Genomic DNA, 21,225 nt, shown 5'->3' with positions numbered 1-21,225 from the left:
AATTAGTTTTAAGAGGTAGGTATATTGATTGTTATTAAATTTTAGTGGCAAAGTTCCTTATGTTAAAATTATATTTTTTATTGAATAAGTGATGAGTGATACCCGATAAGAACGTGGATCACCACATTTCTATAAGTAAAGTGTGCCTACTAAGTTATTAAAAGTTGATCGATGTGTGATATTAATTGAACTGATTAATTAGTTTTACGAAGTATATTGATTGTTACTTTATTGTTAAAGTTCCTTATATTATAATTTGTCTTCAAATTATATTTTTTATTGAATAAGTGATCAGTGATACCCGATAAGAATTTGGATCACCAGATTTCTATACGCAAAGTGTACCTACTTAAATTTTTAAATGATGATTGATCTGTGATAATAATTGAACTGATTATAAGCTTTACGAAATAATAAAATAAAAAAAATAAAATTTAAAAAAATTCATAAAATTCATTTATTTTTGCAAATAGGCTTTAAAAAAGCGCTTTTACACGTCCCAATATTAACCCTACCACTGCTTCGGGACAATAAATGGGTCAGTGCTGAGAAGAAGCAGCGCAAGAAACTCAGTAATTGTTATTTTAGTGGTAATGTTCCTTAAATATTTATTTTGTCTCTAAATTATAGTTTTATATTTAATGAGTGATGAGTGATGACTGTGATGATATTAGACCCGACCGATCACTGTAATATTAGTCATGTGTAACTATGTTGTATGTATGTACCTAAGTTTAGTTAGTAAAATATGATTTATCTGTGGTAATTAAATAGATTAATTAGATTTACGAATCTCTGATGGATGAGTGATACCCGACCCGCGGAAACCTTTCCGCCAACTGGGACCGCAATCAACTAGCTAGGACCGCGGTCCCAATCGCCAGATCAGTAAAAATGAAATACTTTTCTGGGACCATTCATAAAGGACAATGACCAAAAATGTATGGAGTGTGGTCCAAATGTCAACCACCACCTATGTAGTAAAATAGTCTACTAAATACTGATTCATTATAACCAAACCGCAATCAAAAATATGCTGTCAGTAAAAAGTTTAAGACTGAATGAAAAGTCATGTTTTTACCTTTTCATCTGAAAATTAATGTTCTTGATATCATTCTATCCATCGCACATTTCGGATTAATCTATGCATATTATGTCATGTCGCTTAGTGTGCCGTGTTAGATTCTCGCTAAAAGAAAAAAAAACTCAGAAGAAAGACAACAATATTGGAATTATGGTCGGGTGGTCGCTGCTCCGCCCCTATTGGTTGTAGGGTGATGTTATATAACCTAAAACCATCCTTGATAAATGGGCTATCCATAACAAAAAGAATTTTTCAAATCGGACCAGTAGTTCCTGAGATTAGCGCGTAAACTACTACAATTTTTCATACAGTCATAACTTTTTACTGACAGTTTATTTATTTTTCGTCCCATACTGAAAGTTAATCTCTATTTAATGGACCATAAGCCAATATAGGTCTCATTAGTGGTGGACATTTGGACCACTTTTGGTCATTGTCCTTTTAGTACGATACCGATTTTGGAATGAATAATATATTTTTTTAAGTTATCTATGAGTGAACCTAGTCGCTGGAAGAAAAATATTTAATTTTTATCGATCCAGCGACTGGGACCACTGTCCCAGTTAATTTCGGTCCCAGTAGCCGGAATCTACGGCCCGATCGCGAACGTCTTCGCTTTCGCTTCGCGAAGCCCACACTCGGCCTCGTCGGCACGCGCACCGACGATCGCCAAACGGCTAGAGTACCTCCTGTACTCGCCACTCTGCCCGGTGAAGCTGGAAAAGCTCCTCCAGCTATCAGCGCGCGTCCCTTCAAAAAAAAAAAAGCCGGAAACCTCCCCGACCCGACCGTGGATCACCAGTATTCTACTACACAGTAAAGTATAGGGTAAGGTGGGGCACAATGTTACACGGGGTACAATGTTACAATGCATATTTCTCCGTCCCTTTCTATTAGTTGTATGATGTTCAGCGGCTCAGTTCAGCAGCTCTTATGAGCTTGACAAACGTGTATACCAACATCATACAACTAATACAGGGTGTTAGGTAAATGGGTATATGAGCCGACACTAGCCCATGTTAACATGGACATATAAATGGTATGGTGAAGTCAGAAATTTGATATCATCATTTAAATTTTTTAATTTTCATACAAAATAAATTTTATAAAATCCGATTTGTATGAAAAATAAAATAATTAAAATGAAGATATCAATTTTCTGACTTCACCATACCATTTATATGACCATGTTAACATGGGCTAGTGTCGGCTCATATACCCATTTACCTAACACCCTGTAGAAAGGGACGGAGAAATATGCATTGTAACATTGTACCCCGTGTAACATTGTGCCCCACCTTACCCTACCTAGGTTATTAAAAGTTGATCGATCTGTGATAAATAATTTACCTGATTAATTAGTTTTATGAAGTAGGAATTTTATTTCATTAGTGATACCCGACAAGAACGTAGATCATCGGATTTCTAGTATAGTGTATCTACCTTAATTATTAAAAATGTTAATTGATCTGTGATAATAATCAAGCTGAATAAAAACGTTTTTGATTGTTATTTTAGTATTTCATTCTAGCTATTATATTTCCAAGAATAACCTGGTTTTGCCATGTCTGAATACAGTTTTTTTTTTCGGTTTCGGTAAAACCGGTTTTGTGACCCCCTAAATCCCACCCTTACGTTCATATAAAAAGAATGTGCGTAATCTATACGTACATAAGGCACCTAAAATAATAGAGAGGAAAGAATTGATTGTATTGAACAATGAACCGTCTCAGCTATAAAAGACCCACTAAACTGAACTGTCCCACCAAACACATTGATAGGGGGCGCCACCATTGTTCACCTGTACAAGGTTTCCCAAAAAGTACTGTCAAGCCGAAGCCCAGAGGTAGAGTATCACTAGGGCTACCCGAATACTCGATTTTTTCAAGTTATTTATAATTTTCAGATGATATGATAATGATGAAAATCTTTATCATATTTCAAAAACTGGGATAAAATCTATCCTACGTCCTTTCCCGGGACTCAACCATTTCTATGCCAAATTTCATCAAAATCGGTTCAGTGGTTTAGGCGTGAAAGCAAGACAAAGTTACTTTCACATTTATAATATTAGTATAGATGCAATGTTTTTGCCTCGATTAAATAAAACATTGTGATCAAAATAAAAACTTATTATCAAAATATTTTATAGGTTATTAGGTACTCAATACACAAATCAGCCGGCTCCTAGTCTAAAATTCTTATAATCGAAATTAAATGATTTAAACTACAAATAAAAATGATTCAAACAGTACTAGTTTTTAGGTTCAAATTCGACTGCTCTAGTGGACGCACGGAACGGCAACGTCGCAGTCGACCCATATTATTTGAATTATTTGGCGGGAAAATAGTTTTTGGCTTTTAATTCCGAAACTAAGAGGCCTAGAGATTTGAAATTATGTCTCGTGTGTACTTCAATTATAACGAATTATTTGATCTTTAAAACGCAACTCTAACTTATACGGTTTTAATAATCCACCGTGTGTTACGTGTCACCAGCTTACACATACGTATCGGTTCGTAGTTCGAAAACGGTTCGAAATAAAGCTTTGAAAGAATTGAAGTCGGGTTTTTTTATTCGACTTTAATTTATGAGATATAAAACATTGATGTAGCTTAAATATTTACGAAGATACAGATGTGTAAGCTGGAGACACGGTACTCCAGCTCGCACATAGTTTTTTGATCGTGGTTTTAACAGTATTTGAGCTAAAGTCTTGAAAAGTGGAAAGCCTACTATTTGGATTCGACTGTAATTTTTGAGGTATAATACATTATCGTAGCATAAATATTTACGAAGATACAGATGTGTCAGCTGGAGACACGTGTCCTCAGCTTACACATAGAAAACAACTCATAGTTATGAAGTTCTAATGGCTCTAATTGAATGACTGAGAGGTTTGATGACTCTAATTAGGCTTTTATTGATGGTATACTTGGAATTGCTCTAGGGCCAATGAGGAAGTTGGAGACATACACGTCTTCTGTTTTGGCCGCTAGGTGGCATTGTCATACTTAATAGCAGGGGTGGCCAACTATTTAATACAGTTATCTTATTGGAAATATTGTTTTCATGCGTTAAGATTCATGCTTAGTTACTTATATGACTTGGTAAGCATATTCATTTCTAAGTAACAACAGCTTACTGTGATGTTTTGAAACGAAAGCAATTAAAGTACTTTATTAAGAACGGGCATTATTATCTTAATATTAGGTATGTCATATATTTTCGATGTAGAGTCAGCAACGCCATCAAAATATGACTTTTTTGAAAAATTAATCTTAATAATTTATTTTGTTTCTTTTCAAGTTAATTCAATCTCACAATGTCCTGACGTATCCTGAGAATCGAACTCTGGACTGCCCTGGGAAGTTGAATACTAAACCACGGTGTCTTCCAATTGACAAGTAGGTATTTTATAATTATTAACTATTTAACATTGCCTTATATTTTGGTAAAATGAAAGATAAGATTAAATTTTTTACATTTATTGAATTCATATCAAACCAGAATCATTTTTTGCACATTATTCTAAAGAAATCTACTTACTAATCTATGTACACATTTACATTAGTACTAATATTACTCGTATACAAGCACAAATTGTCAGTGAAAATGCCATCTAAATTCGTTTATTTTATTAAAAAGTTAAAAAGCAAAAACAATCTTACGCCCGTAATCACAAACATTACTTATGAGGTCTCACAGTGCGCGTGGACGTACAGGATGACACACGAATCAATCACAGACAACGCTGTGCGTTCGATTTGCTGCTTCACATAAAGCAAGTATCGTTTGTGAATACGGGCATTAGTTTTGGTTTAACTACAGTAACTAGGGGTATAAAAGATGACCTAATTCAATCAAAAATACTTTTATTTTAACAATTTTGTCGTCAAATTATTATGATACATCCAGCCTTTGTAAAGTCCAAATTTTATTTTTCCTCCATCCTTATACCTACCTACTGAAAAATTATGTGTAACTACTAGACACGTTTAGTTAACGTTTATCATTAAGATATTATATTATTATGGTCTCAAAGTTGACTGAAAAAGAAAACCTTAAGATATTAATGTCTTAAGCGAACTTAAGCTCACCTTTGTACTCTATCTAATATTGTTGTTTTAAATGAATCCGTAAAAGGTTCTCTATTTCTCATTTAGCCAGATGTAATCAACAAACTAAGGCTCGTATAACAATTTCAATAAAAAGATAATTCAAACCGATTGTAAATTAAGCTTGTCTAGTAGCATACATAGAAAATTTACCTACACTATCTAATTAGTACCTACGTAGGTACTTTGAGAATATTTGTACTTAGTTTTTCTACTCTTCAGTATTGCATTGAAGTCAATACAACAGTTCTTCAAACGTAACATTTCGACTTTGTTGTTTATCTTATTCCCCAGAAAATTGGGACGAATTTTGCATTGTAACATCACCTAAAGTGCATTCTGTGTAACATATTTAAAAAATAACTATTAAAATTTTAATGAAGTTTCGAAATGGAGCTACGAAAATAAATATTAGTCAGATTACATAAACACAAAAAGTTTCAACAATTTTCAAACTAAAATATTTTTTTTATTTGCTTGCTAATAAATAACAATAACCAGCAAATAAATATTGCAAAGTAGGATTGCAAATATTGCAATACAGTTTTAGTAGACCATAGGGCACATTATGGCTTGCAGCATTATTGAGCTAATAAGCAAATATTATGTATTGTTTTCATTCTCAACGTTAATCAACTGTGACTCTTCATAACACCAATGAGCTTAAAAACATACAAAATTCTTATTCTCACACGAAATCAAAACTCTACACTACTATTTACAAAATAAATCACTTTACACTTTAAAAGAGAAACTCAAAATTTACTAAACGCATAAAAATGTTCTAAGCGAATCTCAAATAAGTAGAAAATGGGCCAATATCCCAATCTCCAAATGTAACTATTAAGCTGTAAGTATAATTTGACAGTATTATTAACAGTTAAAATAATGAATAAAGGCATCAAACGACTCAAAGATCGGCTCCTAAGCATAGGCGCAGACCACCGACTTTTAGTTGGCAGATAGTTGGGCACGATTTTAATTTGTATGAAGAATCGGCCGATACCAAATCGGTGTACCTAATGTGCGCACTTTCATACATCTCCATACTGATCAACAGCCCGACCCAACTATCGGCCAACTAAATATCGGTGGTCTGCGCCTAGGCTAATAAATTAGTTTTGGTGTAAACTTTTAAGTCAGTTTCCACAAGTATTAACAGTTACTATTGAACGCGCAAAGCTTAAAAAAAGCTAACAATGGTATAAATACGAACCTACTCATAATAATACTCGGCAAAAGCTCAATCTAAAAATAAAACCTATTATTGCAACAGTGAAATGCAGTCTAGACAAAAATAAAAAATAATAGTGAGTACACACAGGCTTAAATAAATAAAACATTTGTTAAGAACACAGAATAGTTCTTACTACACTGAGCTTTACTGAACACAAATCGATATGATTCGACCACGAATTAGTTTCTCTAGACAGTTTTAAGACTCTCGTATGTACAACTGGAGTAATAATCATAGAAATTGACAGCCTTTAGGATATCTACGCAGGCAATGGCGTGTGGTCCAGCTCAAGACTTAGACTCTTCCAGCTAAATGTCAGGAGCTGTAATTGATACAAATTGAGTCTGATATCCGATTTATTAAAATATACTTCTGTTAGATCTTTATACTTAACCTACAGTTTACAATTTCCACTTTAATTTGGCGTTTTCTATTAAGTCAGGGCACTCATCATTCCTTAAGTTATCTACAAGCCTACCTACGATCATTTATGACTAAACATCATTATAGATCTTTTGATCTACGAAGACGCGCCCCACCATTCTTCCGCTACACGCTAAATTATCCATGAGTGCACACGCACACTACAATAATGACGATCGGATTGCTCGGAGGATTAAGCTTAAGCGCAGACCACCGATTTTTAGTCGGCCGATAGTTGGGCCCGATTCTAATTTGTAATAAAGAATCAATCGGTCTAATGTACGCACTTCCATACATGCCCATACTGATTAACTGCCCGACTAAACAATCGGCCGATAAAAAATCGGTGGTCTGCGCCTAGGCTAAACTCGCAGCACCCCGCGCTTCCCTTTTTAAAAATTGGAGAGGCGCGTCTTCGTAGATGAAACTATTTAAACCATGATGTGGATCCTAAAATAAGTTAGTCATCTCCTAGTGTTCAACCAATAAAACTCAGTGCCCACCTTATTACAACTACATTTCAACATCTCTACTCAAAGTGTCGAATTTCAAATCCTTGACTTCTTCGGGACTGAAACTTTTGACTGAAACCTTCCCAGATTCACCGGATAAATCCGTACTGGACAATTTATTAGTAATTTTCGTTATAGAAATCCTACTTTCGATATCGTTCGAGTCGCATATCCCTTCTAAAACCACCCCTTTCTCTACCTTTCTAGGTTTAGGAGACAAACTTTGAGTGACTACTTTTGTACTTCTTAATTTTTCACTTAGAATCTTATTGCAGTTCTTCTTCGACATGTCTAAAGCTAACGGGTCTTCTTTCGTCGTTTCTTCTGGCTTCTTCTCTTCTGTCGGCTTCTGCTGCTTGAATTCTGCCACTTCTGCGTTGGATATGTTGTCTTTCTTCTTCCATTTCGTCCTTCTGTTCTGGAACCATATTTTTACCTGGAATAGAAGAAAACAAGAATTTAAGTTTATTAAAATTAAACATCTTTTTAATAGTTTTGAACATAATTAAGAATGTCAACGTCTAGAACACGCGTACGTATATTATCGATAACATCGACAGTTTAATTGCAACACTAGAGTGCGTAACAGTCGGAGGGAGCAACGCAGAGACCCGGTGTATCGGTTAACAAACAGTTAATTACCAACTGATCGATCCCGGCCCCCGGGAGATGGGTAGTGAGGGGACACTGCTGTATGGATTTTACGATGTTATTAAGGATTTAAACAACTCTCCTTCTGACGCAGTCGGGTAAAAACATAAAAAACTAACGTGCTAAGTTTTAACTTTACAAATACAAAAACAGTCTTATTTTAATGTTTAAACTCCTGGCCATGCTTTTCCTATAGTACCTAATAATTGGTCTTTAAATTCAACACATAATAAAAATGTAGGTACCTATATTTGTTTCTTTAATATAGCTAAGTACCACAGGTATGTATTGCCACTTACGCAACTCCACATACAAAATAAAATAATTGTATGAATGTTACACAACTTTCATACATCTCAGACTTGAATCAAAATATTTTATCGATAAAAAGTACCGACAAATGTCAACTCAACACAAAGCGGTCGGGATTGCCTGCGGTATTTTAGGTGAACATTTATGTTGTCTAGCGAAAAACAGTTTTATCAATAATTCTGTTATGCTGAGGGGACGGTCACAGGCTGTATTGAATGTCCCGTGTTTTTGGAATTGGAAATTGCATCATAAATATTATATCCTTACAATCATTGTTTGCTATGATTGTAATCTCTATTACGTTTCTAGAAGTTTGTATTATTTTCCATTTTGCATCTAGGTTTGATTAAAACAAAAGAATAATAATGAATGGTAATCCTATTTAGGATTTGACAGAATTTGTAAGATTATGTTAATTAGTGACAAGGATTCTCCCAAAATAGATACCTCCTGGAAATTCTTTTTCTGGAGTGAAATTATTGAGTGAAGATAACACTTCATTTTCTTACAGACAACGGCACTCTAACTAAGGTAATAGTTACTATGACATCTTAAAGTGGTAATAAGTTGGTTAATTTGCACCAAAAATGTTTATCCTGATCCTGATGTGAATCGACTGTACCTCTACCGAGATTCCAGATAGTCCTGCACTAATGCAGCTCAACATAATCTGCCCATAGTTAACTAGAACAGTGGCGTCTACTGTGCCCAAGGGATGTCTTAATCCAGTCGGAGACTTATCGACAATTCGACATCGAACGTGGTACATACCTATACCCATCTATTGTTGTAGTGCTATTATACGTCCGGAGATTTGGAATATAACGGGTGGTTGTGTGGTACGTAATTAAGTTGGACAAAGGTAGTGAGGTGTGAACTATAGGCCTACTAAGTAGCCATGTCTTTGGCCACTAAGTATATGCAAATACTTGGCTACACACGTCGCGATATCGTGAATCTTTGGGTTATTTTGATGCATGTGGTCCAAAGGTAAGAAGTACGCTACTTATGGAAACTTCTAGTAAATTGCTCATAGAAAAAAATGAGCTGGGCTCTCTCGACGTGGGTTTAATTCTCATGGCCTATATGAACAACAAATCAATAAGACTGTGTAAGTGACTAACTACATAGTATGATTGACTGACAAGAAATATGATTCTATATTATGAACCGAGTGGACCTAAGCCGCTGAACCTAACCTGCTAGCCTAAGTGCAGTCCATTATGCTTTGTCAGGCACCTACCTACAGTGCAGCGTCTGGAAAAGTCAATTGTCTTAAATATAGATACTTTTATTCCTCTCTTAAATACAATCATGGTATACCTAGATCGTTTCATCCACGAAGACGCGCACCACCAATTTTTGGTCGAGGAAAGCGCGGGTGCGGGGAGTTTAATCTGAGCAATCCGAGCGTCATTATTGTAGTGTGCGTGTGCACTCATGGATAATTGAGCGATTTGACTATCATATTTTATACTTCAGAATTCATCTTAATTATAGTTTAGAGTAGACTTGACTTAAGTTTTGCGGGATCCTGCATTACTGAATCCCGCAAAACTGGATTGCCGTAAAAACGGGCCTTAAGACCAACCGTTTCAGTTACATACATTATCATCCATAATTAGTACTTACTTACGTACGAGTATAAATGAACCGCGGCAATTAAACCGATGTGTGACGCGTATTGTGAGCTGATGTATAGCCGCGGTAATGAGATCGCGCTGTGTGACAGGTGGACGATAAGGATGGGATTAGTTCATATTTGGCATGGGATTAACTGTGTTTTTGTTTAGGATTAAAGGTATTGGGCCTTGATGTTTTTATAGTCTAGTTATCTAGTACTTGTAAATTGATGTATAGTTACTAAACCTATCTACTAACACAACTTTATTTTAAGTAAAACTTTATTCAACAGTTACTAACTTATTTTAAGTAAAATTTTAGTCGCATAATAAAATATCAAAACCCCTTAATTTTGAAGCTTTGTTTATCTGACTGCCTTAACCGAATTTATTAGGATTTTCACACTTAAACATTCAGTTTCAGTAAGTTCAAAAGTTTAATAGTTTTCCAAGAATACTCGTAGCGCCACAAGAATGTTCTTATAGTGTCCTTTAATTTTTTTTCACCTTTTCCTATCTCTACATTTTTAGACTTCGTGACCGCTTAAACCATTTGACATGGCTCAATTGACTATTTATTTTATTTTCCGAACCATTCTGATCGAAGAGTATATACTTTATAATACTAGTGTCTCTTAGTGTCTTTATAATACTAGTGTCCAGACTTTTTGTTTTTAATATAGAGTGGACTCTTTATTTCTAAATATATCCCAGCTTTTATGTGACCCTTTTCAAGGAAAAAATACTATTTTTAACCGATTTTAAAATAGAAGGTTCTGTTTTCGTCTGTGATAAGCTTTTTTGTAAGTTCACCGACATTTTGGTCACTGGTAGAACGCTTTTAGAAAAATATTTTTTGTTTAAAGATTATTTTGGAGGTGATTCTAATAATTCTATAGTAGGATCGACTATTGGAATTTAAGTGTTATTTAAGCTATTTTCGCATAACACAAAGCTCTCTCTTTTATTACAGCTCTCTCAGCTGTCTACAAAGCCACATCCACAAGAATTCTTCTTTGCATAGATATTGGGACTATTCCCACCTCTCGTTCCCTCCGCTGCAACTCCTGTGTAGCCAGGATCTACAGCTTGACCGCCAATAACAACCCAGCCAGTAAAGGTCAAGTTTGTTCCAGGCGAAAGTTGAACTGTCATTAGACCCGCAACGAAATTAATCAGAAAAACATAGGAGGAGTTCGAAGTTCTCTTCCCTCCAATGCAAAGATAGAGACAAATATTATTTGCATAGAGAGCTCTCTTCCACCAGGGCTGGCACCGCTATCTTATTACACAACAGCCGGTTGTCCCGCGTGTAATTGCCTCGCAAATTAATCCGGCAGCATGTGACATTTGACTCGACACACTGACTAATGCAGGGCTGTCACAACGCGGAAATGCGAGCAATTAAACTAGCTGGAATAGGGATTTGAAAAAGGCTATGTGGAAGCCAATATTGGACGTAAATGGAAGGAAGAGACGAGCGCGAAAAACATCGATGACTTATGGGCGGACTTCAATATCCTGAATTTACTTTTAAACGTTCTATTAGAAATTCATAAATTGTATTTCAATTGGAGAAGAGAGTTTTTCATTTTTGTGGGTCGGTCAGGGTGAAGCTTACTTCCACCTTCAGCCTAATCATCACTTTCCGTCATCTCGTTCGTTCGTTCATTCGTTTCAGCCGAAAGACTTCCGTCATCTCACTTGATAGAAATTGAAGATCTAGCTTAGAGCTTCCTTATTGTGGATAAGAAAAAACTTGTTAAGAGACGTTATTTAAATTGTACCTATCGAGACAGTAACCCTTAGTTTAGCGTTAAAAGATGATTTGTTTAGATGAAACACCATGGAAGCAGCACAATAACTATGTAACGTTTCTATCTTGATGGTATCATAGACAACTTTAGACAAGTCACTACTACCCAGTAACTTTAACGATCTTTAAACTGGCAACCCTAAGCACGCCATATCATCACACAATGCAATCCACTTGCTTGCAAACATAAGGATAATTATTATTGATTGCGAATTAGTCCCCCGGGGGAGCGGGACGGAAGTACGATCGCGCCTGCGTTAGAGCGAGACGACCCGTTTTGGGATTGATACAATACAGTTATGTGTTACATGTCAAAGCGCACTAATTGCGCTGGCCTCTGATGTCTAGGGATGGGACAGTGCGGTAATATTTGTCGATAGACATACTGTAAATAAATTACGACGTCCGCGTCCTGGTAAGTCGATAGTCGATCGTCAGATTACTGCAAGAAAATTTTGCAAGATCTGACCAACATAGGTCAAAATATGATTTCGGCAAAGCATGAAACGATCATTCCAGATGATCGTTTCATGCTTTGCCGAAATCCATCGGTCTGAAAAACTATTAGAATAGTAAAAAAATACATAAGTACATTGATTTAAAATTACTTTAGGACTATCAATCATATGTATTAATTTTGAGCCAATAGTATCATAATTAACATTGTTAAAAGGTGATGGAGTGGACTGTATATTTCTGAGAGATAGGCCTGCTGGTAGTGATTATGCAATAAGCTATTCAAGGAAACACTCCAAAAGGGCCAAAACAGTATATTTGCTCAAGGCATAAAACTAGACCGCACAAGAGACAGTAAAAAAGCAACTTCAAAACCAAAAACAATATTAAAAAAAGTTAAAAATTATAAATATTAAAAGGGATTGCTGGCCAAACTGCCAGCAACAAACATCAAAATGAATCGGTTCCAAAATATTTCAATCCCAATGTTTTATCTGTTACTTGTTAAAATAGATTTCCTTTGATCGCGTTACATCTACGTTGTACGTACATATTAAACCTAAACAAAAACAAACAAAAACAGATTTTAAGCTGTTAATTTCAAAGTTCAATTTGCATTGTTACTCGTAATAGCGTAGGCTTTGTGACCTTTCAAAAGGTTTGTCATATGGTTAAGTTCTTATAAACCTACGCATTTATTAGATACTTTCTTTGAAATCTCTGAATTCTGCGTGGTAAGCTTTTAAAGATTAACTTGATATTTTAAGATTATTGTAGAGGTTTATTGAAACTGAAATAAAAATAGATTGGAATATAAGGTCAGTCTTAAAACACTAATTATAATAGAATGTAGACTAAAAACCTTTCATTTAGCAATTTTTATACAAGGCTTTTCCACAATCCTTTTTTATTTCATATCGGCTTTAATTAATTAGTAATTATTTTGGTATATCAAGGCCAAGATTGCTTGTATGAGGGAAGCGCAGGATCGGTCATTGTGAAAATGCATGGGGGAGGATTTTGTCCAGCAGTATTTGGTTTAAGCGAGTGAACAAGGTCAAGAAACTTATTAATTGAACGCTTTTCTCAATTAACCGAGCAAGTAAAGTTAAAAATAATGAAGTTTTTTTTATGCATAACAAGGCAGGTATTTGACCACAATCGCACCTGATGTTAAGTGGGATGCAGTCTAGGATGGTACATATCTGCCCTGTAAGTGCCTATTAACTCTCGCCTTGAAAAGGCCCGGATTATAGTTTTCGGGAAAGACAGCAGCAGGCAACGAATTCCAGTCCCTAGTTGTTCGCATTATAAAAGAGTCATCGAAACGCTTAGTGCGAGCTGGTGGAATGTTGGTGAAAAGGAAGTCAAATTGTTTAATTTATTTATAGCTTAATAAGCAACCGTAATCCATTTGAGCGACCGCGGACAACTATTAATATTGCGCTTTGCCGACGACGAGGCGGCAATCAATATCACGCGCGCTTTGTTCGCGAGATCACTGTACACGACCCTATTAGTGCCGGCTTTTGACTAGTGAGGGGACAGGGGAGTTGTCGATAAAGTTTTTATGTAATTTAAATTGTCGTAAGTATTCAAATTAAACAAATAATGTATTTAATCAAGCGATCAAGCAATATGAAAAAGTAGCAAGTAGGGGATGAAATTTTACGAAAACTATTTTACTAACTGGCTATACAGATTTCGTAGAGAAGTTCTGATTGGTCTTGGGATAAAAGCTGAAAAGAATACCTACGTATTTTAAATCACGATAGAACATAGCTGAAAGCATAGATCGTAAAGCTGCGGGCAAAAGCTTTTGGTGAACTTATCACAGGTTTACACATTGGATTGAATACCGCATTAGATACTTATCTCATCATAGTTAGAAATTAACGCCAAAAATAGTAGGAATGTAGTTTCATCGACCTCATAATTAGAAATTAAGCAAAAAAATAGTAGTTTCATCGACCTCATAATTAGAAATTAAGCAAAAATACTAGTTTCATCGACCTCATAATTTCCCATCACTAAGCTTATCTCAGTCGGCGGCGATCTAGGCCGATGGTTAGGTAAGTCTGTTAATCCAACAATTATTCATTGAAGACACCGACTCGCCCTATGAAGGCAACTAGAATCAATGATCCAGCTGTCCCTTTTGTTCTTATTGAGGGTAAGAGAGACGGGAATGGAGGGGAAGCGCTCTATTTGATATCATTACCTGCATGTTGACCTCTTAAGCGATTTCGCTTTCCTGGTACAGTCGACAGGAAATCAGACTGTACATTTTCATTATTAAATCACCTCTAATACAATCACATAAGATACATACAACAGTGTTTGCCTTGATATGTAAACTTCGTTGAAACTGGTCAAACTGGTCAAACTGGTCGCGTCATGTGTCTCAACGGAATCTATGGCAGAAACTTAGATGCAACTCAAAAGTAACTAGAAGTTGCAGTTTTGTTGCAGTTGCGTTTCACCGTGTGTTCTGGGCCTAACTCAACAAAATTTTCCATTCGCTATTATGCAATTTAAATGTTTTAAGTGATGGGATCAAACACACTACCCACGAAGAAAAGCAATAGGTATTAAGTTTTCCCATTAAATGAAATAATAAAGTTTCTTCAAGCTGAATAGATTATAAGTGTGTTCAAGTGGTCTGGCATTGGTGCCCCTAGCTGCTAGGGACAGCAACTCTTCAATGTGCCCTAGCACATTAAAAAATTTGAAACACCTATTAAAACTTATTACTTACTACAAATACTACAACATTATTTATTGGAACTTTTAACAGTGTCCTGCAAATACTCAAATAAAAAAAATACCTACATTGTATGACAGGACTCGTTGCTTAAATTATGGTGGTCTACCAAAATGTCCCCTGATTTCTAGGAAAGTGACAGCCCCTAATTTAGCCCAAGTAAACTAATCTACCACCTACACATTCCATTCAAAACCTTAGTGAAAGTGACTAACTCATGCATGATCGATACTCGGTAATCGTAATAGATAGTTAATCGATCGATTAATCCATAATAAAGCGGATCGTGACTAGTTAAGTCGATTGACGGTGAAGGTTCAATCAATTGTCTTTAAAACGAATGGATGAGCATGAACTTATCTATGTTTTTAATGTGAACTGTGCTAAAGAAAGTTCAATTGCATTGGAAGATGTTTCTTAATAGTTAATAAATAAATACGCCTCTGTGGTCTAGTGGTAAGACCACCAGCTTCAGACGCGGAGGTCCCGGGTTCGATTCCCAGTGGGGGCAGATTTTTCTGTTCGGTTTGGTTGGTGGTAGGGCTTGTTCTAAGTCCGCCTGGCTAGCTACCACCATCTTACCTAAGTCTGTCGCCATAACAACAATGTTAACAGCATTGTTGTGTTCCGGCAGTTAGAGGTAAGATAGCCAGTTCCTCCGTGGTTGAGGATTCCGGGTGAAGCTCGCTTCCACCTTCGGCCTGATCGTCACTTACCATCAGGTGAGATACAGGCCAAGAGCTTCCACGTTGTGGATAAAAAAAATATATTTTCCGATTTCCACTCGTACGAGTGTAAGGTCAGCGTCAAATATACTCAACATCAAATAAACCGCACCTTCCGCGACGGGAACTTTAACGATTTTCTTCTGACACAATCATGGTGCCCCAACAATATTGGTGTTATTTGAAAGCCCAATAAATATCCTTAAAGAAAAACACATTTAATTTCTTAATAAATGATTAACATACCATAAATGTGACTTGAAAAAATACCTCACTTTGGGCCCACCTATGGGATCAATTAGACCAATTTTTATGGTTATAAAACCAAATAATGATCCGACGTGTCCTCTTTAACAGATGGATAGCGATTAATCCCAACTTGACAGTTTTAAAGCCATAAAAGTTGGCTTTAGCGTAACTACCTATTTTTTGAAGAAGTGACTCTGGATCCTTCCCTAGACACATTTTTGGGGTAAAAACCTTTTCTTTAATGAAATGAAGGTTAGAACTAGGCTTTTAAATGGTGCCAATATTGGTGGGAAGTGGGGATGCATACGTTTGAAAATGCTTGTCGCGGGATGTGCGATTTATTTGATGTCGAGTGTAGTTCGTGACACCTAAAGTAGCCACAAGTTCGCAACACGTCATTGTTGCAATTTGGAATGGTTGTGTTGTCAACTTTTTGGCTAATTTGGGTGTCACGAACTATTTGAGGCTGACTGTACTACGTAAGTGATTTTCTTTTGTTTTGAATATGAGAAATATCGTTTACCTTCAATAGTACGAGTATTATGTACCCTCATAATGTCACGAGGTTGTACTGCTTGCTCTGTCTGTCGCCCGTATTCACAAACGATGCTTGCTTAAGTGAAAGCAACAAATCGAACGCACAGCGTTGAATAGAGCTGTGATTGGTTCGTGTGTCATCCTCTGCGTCCACGCGCACTGTGAGACCTCATAGTAATGTTTGTAAATACTGGAGCGTATAGCCTATCTATAAAATGCATTATCGTAAAAGCTGATCAATACTGATCATGTCTTAGATAAACCTCTGAACTCAGATAACTAAGTTTTTAAGCTCCTATTATGTAATTTACACCATTAGAAATTGTCACTTAGTAAGCAATAAATTATTTGAATTTGAAAAACATTTTTGATTACGCCAGACAAACCTGATATTATGGTGTCACGCTTCGCTGGACTTTATTAGAGGGATTAAATCACTCCCGCACTCACACAAGTGTTCAGAAATACATCTATTCAGGACTATTGGTGCGTGTAAACATCAGAATCCATATGTTTTGGTTTGTATAAGCAATGGAAAACGGCAAAAGGCCCGCGAAGACTCAAAACTCCATTTAAACTCAAGCAAACGGTTGAATTTAACCACTTCTATGGTGTAGTGGTAAAACCACGTGTTCTAGATATAGAGATTCCAGGTTTGTTTATTTTTGGGAAAGATATTTTTTATCAGTTAATAATACAAGTTCTGTTCAGTGTGGTGTGATTTTTGCTGAAAAAAGCTTAGTATTATTTTATTTAATCAATTATTGGTACCTACTATCTTTCCTTTCCAAGTCGTCAATTCAAATCTCACACACAGCTAAAATAACATCAAAGTTGATTCACTTGAAAAAAGCTGAACTCTACATAAATTACTTCTGGTTTCTTATGAAATTTTATGAAAAGTTTTACCAGAATATGGCTATTGTCTCTATAATTCGTGTTATTGGTAAAAATATGAAGAAAAAGCATGTTTACTGTTTTGTTCTACGTGGAAATTCTTTCAAATGTTTCAATACCGATTCAAATGAGGAAATTCTTTCAAATGTTTCAGTCCCAAGAATATAATTCCCAAGAAATACGTTTAAGCGACAAATTCTTACATACTCAATATAATACAAACACAAAAAAGCAGTTAGATGTAAAACATCTTCTTTTGTCTTATGGGTTGTGAAAATTGCAGAAGGAAAGCTTGTCATGTCAGACTTGTTGAAAAAATTAGAAAAGTAAGCTTACGATATTCTTATGGCTTAGGTAATAGAGTCCCGCACTAAAGTACTCTACGAGAAATGATAACTCGTAATTCCTATTGAGATGAAATAAAGAAATTAAAGAAAGAAAGAAACATGTTTTCTTCACTCAATTAAAAGAGCCTAATGCCCGTTTTCACCATCAATCCCTAATTTTTAAGTGATATGATGACACAAACAAGCATTTTGTTGTTATAGGGGTCACTTAAAAATTAGGGATTGATGGTGAAAACGGGCATAACTCTCACTAACTAAATAAATAATAAATAAATATCCTTGGACGCGCTTCTAGTCCCAAACTAAGCAAAGCTTGTACTATGGGTACTAGACAACGGATATAAACATACTTAAATACTTTTTTTTGTAAATACATACTTATTGTACATAGAAAACACCCAGTTCAATACAAACAAATATGTTCATGCACACAAATGTTTGTACTGTGCGGGAATCGAACCCGCTACCTCCAGATTAATAGTCCGTATCGAACCACTACACCAAACGGCCGACTAAACTAGACGAAAACTAACAAATCGAAATTCGTGTACTCACTGAGATGATAATTCAGTTAAAATTAACAGCACAACAGAAAATAATTTAAACAACCTTTAGCCATCGGTTCAACAAATGTAAACACAGCAATACCCAATTAATTAATCATGATATCGTTCGGCCGACAGAGAATCTGGAATCATATCCAATAATCCATCTGTTTTACTCGATACCAATACTGTATGAACGATCAAAAGCTTTGCGGATGTATGGCACCAGACGGCCGACTGGAAGTAGCTTTACTAAAATTAGCAATTGACATACTCGTTTTGGAGAACATGTTTGAAAACACTTCGTTAAGCAGAATTAGAATAAAGTTGGTAAACAGATCGCGTTTTGACAGTTAATAAAAATACCTTAATCAGTCCAAGTACAACAGATTTACTATGACATTCAATTCAATTCAATTCAGTGCGAATTACTGCGAATACTTCTGTGCGAAAGTATTCAATCGATTGAATGTTTGTGTAATTATTTGTGTATCAAACTTCATCTCCCCAAATTGAGATAATTAATGAGCATCCCCGATAGTTTTGCTGTCGTAGAATTTTGGGCACACAAATTCTATTTAGGTAGATTATTTTGATATCCCGTAGAACCCTAGGCGGTAATTGATATGTCTTGATATGCTGGTACTTGAAGGGATATAATACGTACTAACTTTTTGGCTTTGGCTGACAAAGTGACTGAGTTTCTTGCGCTGCTTCTTCTCAGCATTGGCCCATTTATTGTCCCGAAGCAGTGGTAGCGTTAATACTTGTAAAAGTGCTTTTTACAAGACTATTTGCAAAAATAAATGAATTTTTAAATCAAAATCAAAAATATTTATTCAATTTAGACCACAAGACCACGTCAAAATATAAAAAATAATAAAAAAGAAAAGGTAGCCCTTATGGGGCACTTTACATGTCTCCTTATCTTTTGGGCCCTACCAGAGCGCTTCGAGACAAAGACGAGAATTTGATACTGAGCGCAGTCAGGAGCAGCAATTCTTGCCCAAATGGTCCTTCCAGCAACTTTAAACCCTCGTGTTAGGTGCGCGGGGTCGCAACAATATTTCATTTCGCTCCCACATTATTTCAGCTCATTAGCTCGGCTACTCGTTACACGCGAGTGCCAATTTAAATTATTCCGGTGAGTATTAAACTCGATAGGGTGCAGGAATTAAATCTGGTATAATGCATAGATTTGACTGAAGAGAAAAGATTTACTCTGAAAATTATAAATAACTTGAAAAAATCGAACTGCCTTTACTATCATTGATTAGGAATCATAAAATGTTTGTAATAGGTAGGAAAAAATCCGACATCTATATTATATTAGTACCCACCACTACAACTCCTGTATAACCAGGATTTAGAGACTGGCCTTCAATAAAACCCAACCATAGACGAACCTTTCTTTCCTTTCCTTTTATTACTACATACTTATTTATTACTATAATAATGATTATTATTGTGCACGAAAAATCTCGAAAATCAGTCACGACTATTCGTTATTTGTATTTAGAAATTAAGCACTACTTAATTATTTTTAGCGTATCACAAATCACAATTTGATTTACTTTGAAATAGTAAACTAGCTAACTATCTAGCTAACTAGATAGCTGAATTTTTACTATTTCAAAGTTATTAGGTTAGCCTAAATAGACTATGAACCAGATCTAACCCGTAGGCGTTTCTGTAAATAACTACTCAGAATCAATTTTTCCCATCCTATTCCACAAAAGGCGCTCAGTTAGCTTAGCTTGTTTCAACGGCAATCCAGTAGATAATGTAGGATCTCACAAAACTGAACTGTCTTGTGAACATACATTTTATAAGGCTAAGTTGCACCATGTTATTTTAACTTTGCCAAGCATCAAAAATCTGTCAAACTCCATACAAAAAAACACCGGTTATCGCTAAAGTTACGGTCAATATTAAGCGGTGCAACTCAGCCTAAGTGCGTTTGAAATCCTACAAAAAACGGAATTTCTCCGTGGGAACAAACCCTTTACAGTCCAGTTATTCAATAAATGGTTATTTAAATACCTGTGCATAGTTTATTCATGCATAGCATTTCGCATTTTGATAGTCCGCGGTTTTTGATATGGATCCAACACGGCTGCCCGGCTTAGTGAGTTCGGTTAATTTTTAATTTTAATTACGGATGTTTAATTAATTAATGAATACTATCCACTGCATTTTTGATATTAAAAAATGTTTTTGTGACAGAGACGGAAACTTAGACAGGGTTGCACTATCTTACTTTAACTTTACCGACCGTCAAAAGTCTGTCAAACTCCATACAAGAAACACCAGTTATCGATATAGTTACGGTTAAATTTAGATGGTGCAACTCAGCCTTAGATAATTAACTGATCCCATTAGAGTCAATTATGTTTACCTTTAATATTGAATGCCTCAACATCAAAATCACAACCCACTTGAGACGATACATATTTGCGCACTCACCGGGAATCGAATTGGCATCAAAGCGAGCACTCGAGGCTGATATCAACCCACTCTGATGTAGTTCTGCTGTGCTAGACAACTTAGATGCTGGGTGAAGAATAAGATTTTACTGGATATGCCATGGATAGAAAAAGGAGATGGAGACTTAGGCTGAGTTGCACCATCTCACTTTAAATAAATAAATAAATAAATCATTTATTTGCTCAGAAACATGGTAACAAAATGGTCGATAAAAAATGTCAAGTCCAACATGTTTTGTCCAGGGTAGGCATGCAAATTTTACAAAATTAGAATCTACATATTAATAACAATAATAAATTAATTAAAAAATTGAAGTCATTATAGGTACACAAATCAATCACTCAGAAATTCTTTGACAGTATAAAAACATTTATCAACTAACCATTCATAAAGACATTTTTTAAATTGGTTTACATGCAAGTCAGTGATAGAGTCTGGAATT

The 21,225-nt window shown here is 35.6% G+C and overlaps 1 protein-coding gene across 2 annotated transcripts in view; it reads right to left on the bottom strand.

The window, feature by feature from the left end:
* Window positions 1-4,557: 4,557 nt before the first annotated feature.
* Window positions 4,558-21,225, bottom strand: part of LOC135081463 (homeobox protein DTH-1-like) — a 93,992-nt gene continuing 77,324 nt past the window's right edge. For both annotated transcript variants that reach the window (XM_063976163.1, XM_063976162.1), the window contains exon 4: window positions 4,558-7,811. In XM_063976163.1, the coding sequence (XP_063832233.1) occupies window positions 7,377-7,811 (435 nt within the window). In that variant the 3' untranslated portion in view covers window positions 4,558-7,376. The remainder of the gene's footprint in view (window positions 7,812-21,225) is intronic.

The sequence above is a fragment of the Ostrinia nubilalis genome, chromosome 20 (genome assembly GCF_963855985.1).
Source record: "Ostrinia nubilalis chromosome 20, ilOstNubi1.1, whole genome shotgun sequence".
NCBI classification, from domain to species: domain Eukaryota; kingdom Metazoa; phylum Arthropoda; class Insecta; order Lepidoptera; family Crambidae; genus Ostrinia; species Ostrinia nubilalis.
The sequence above is the reverse complement of the archived record's forward strand: the minus strand, read 5'-3'. Positions and strand labels throughout refer to the sequence as shown.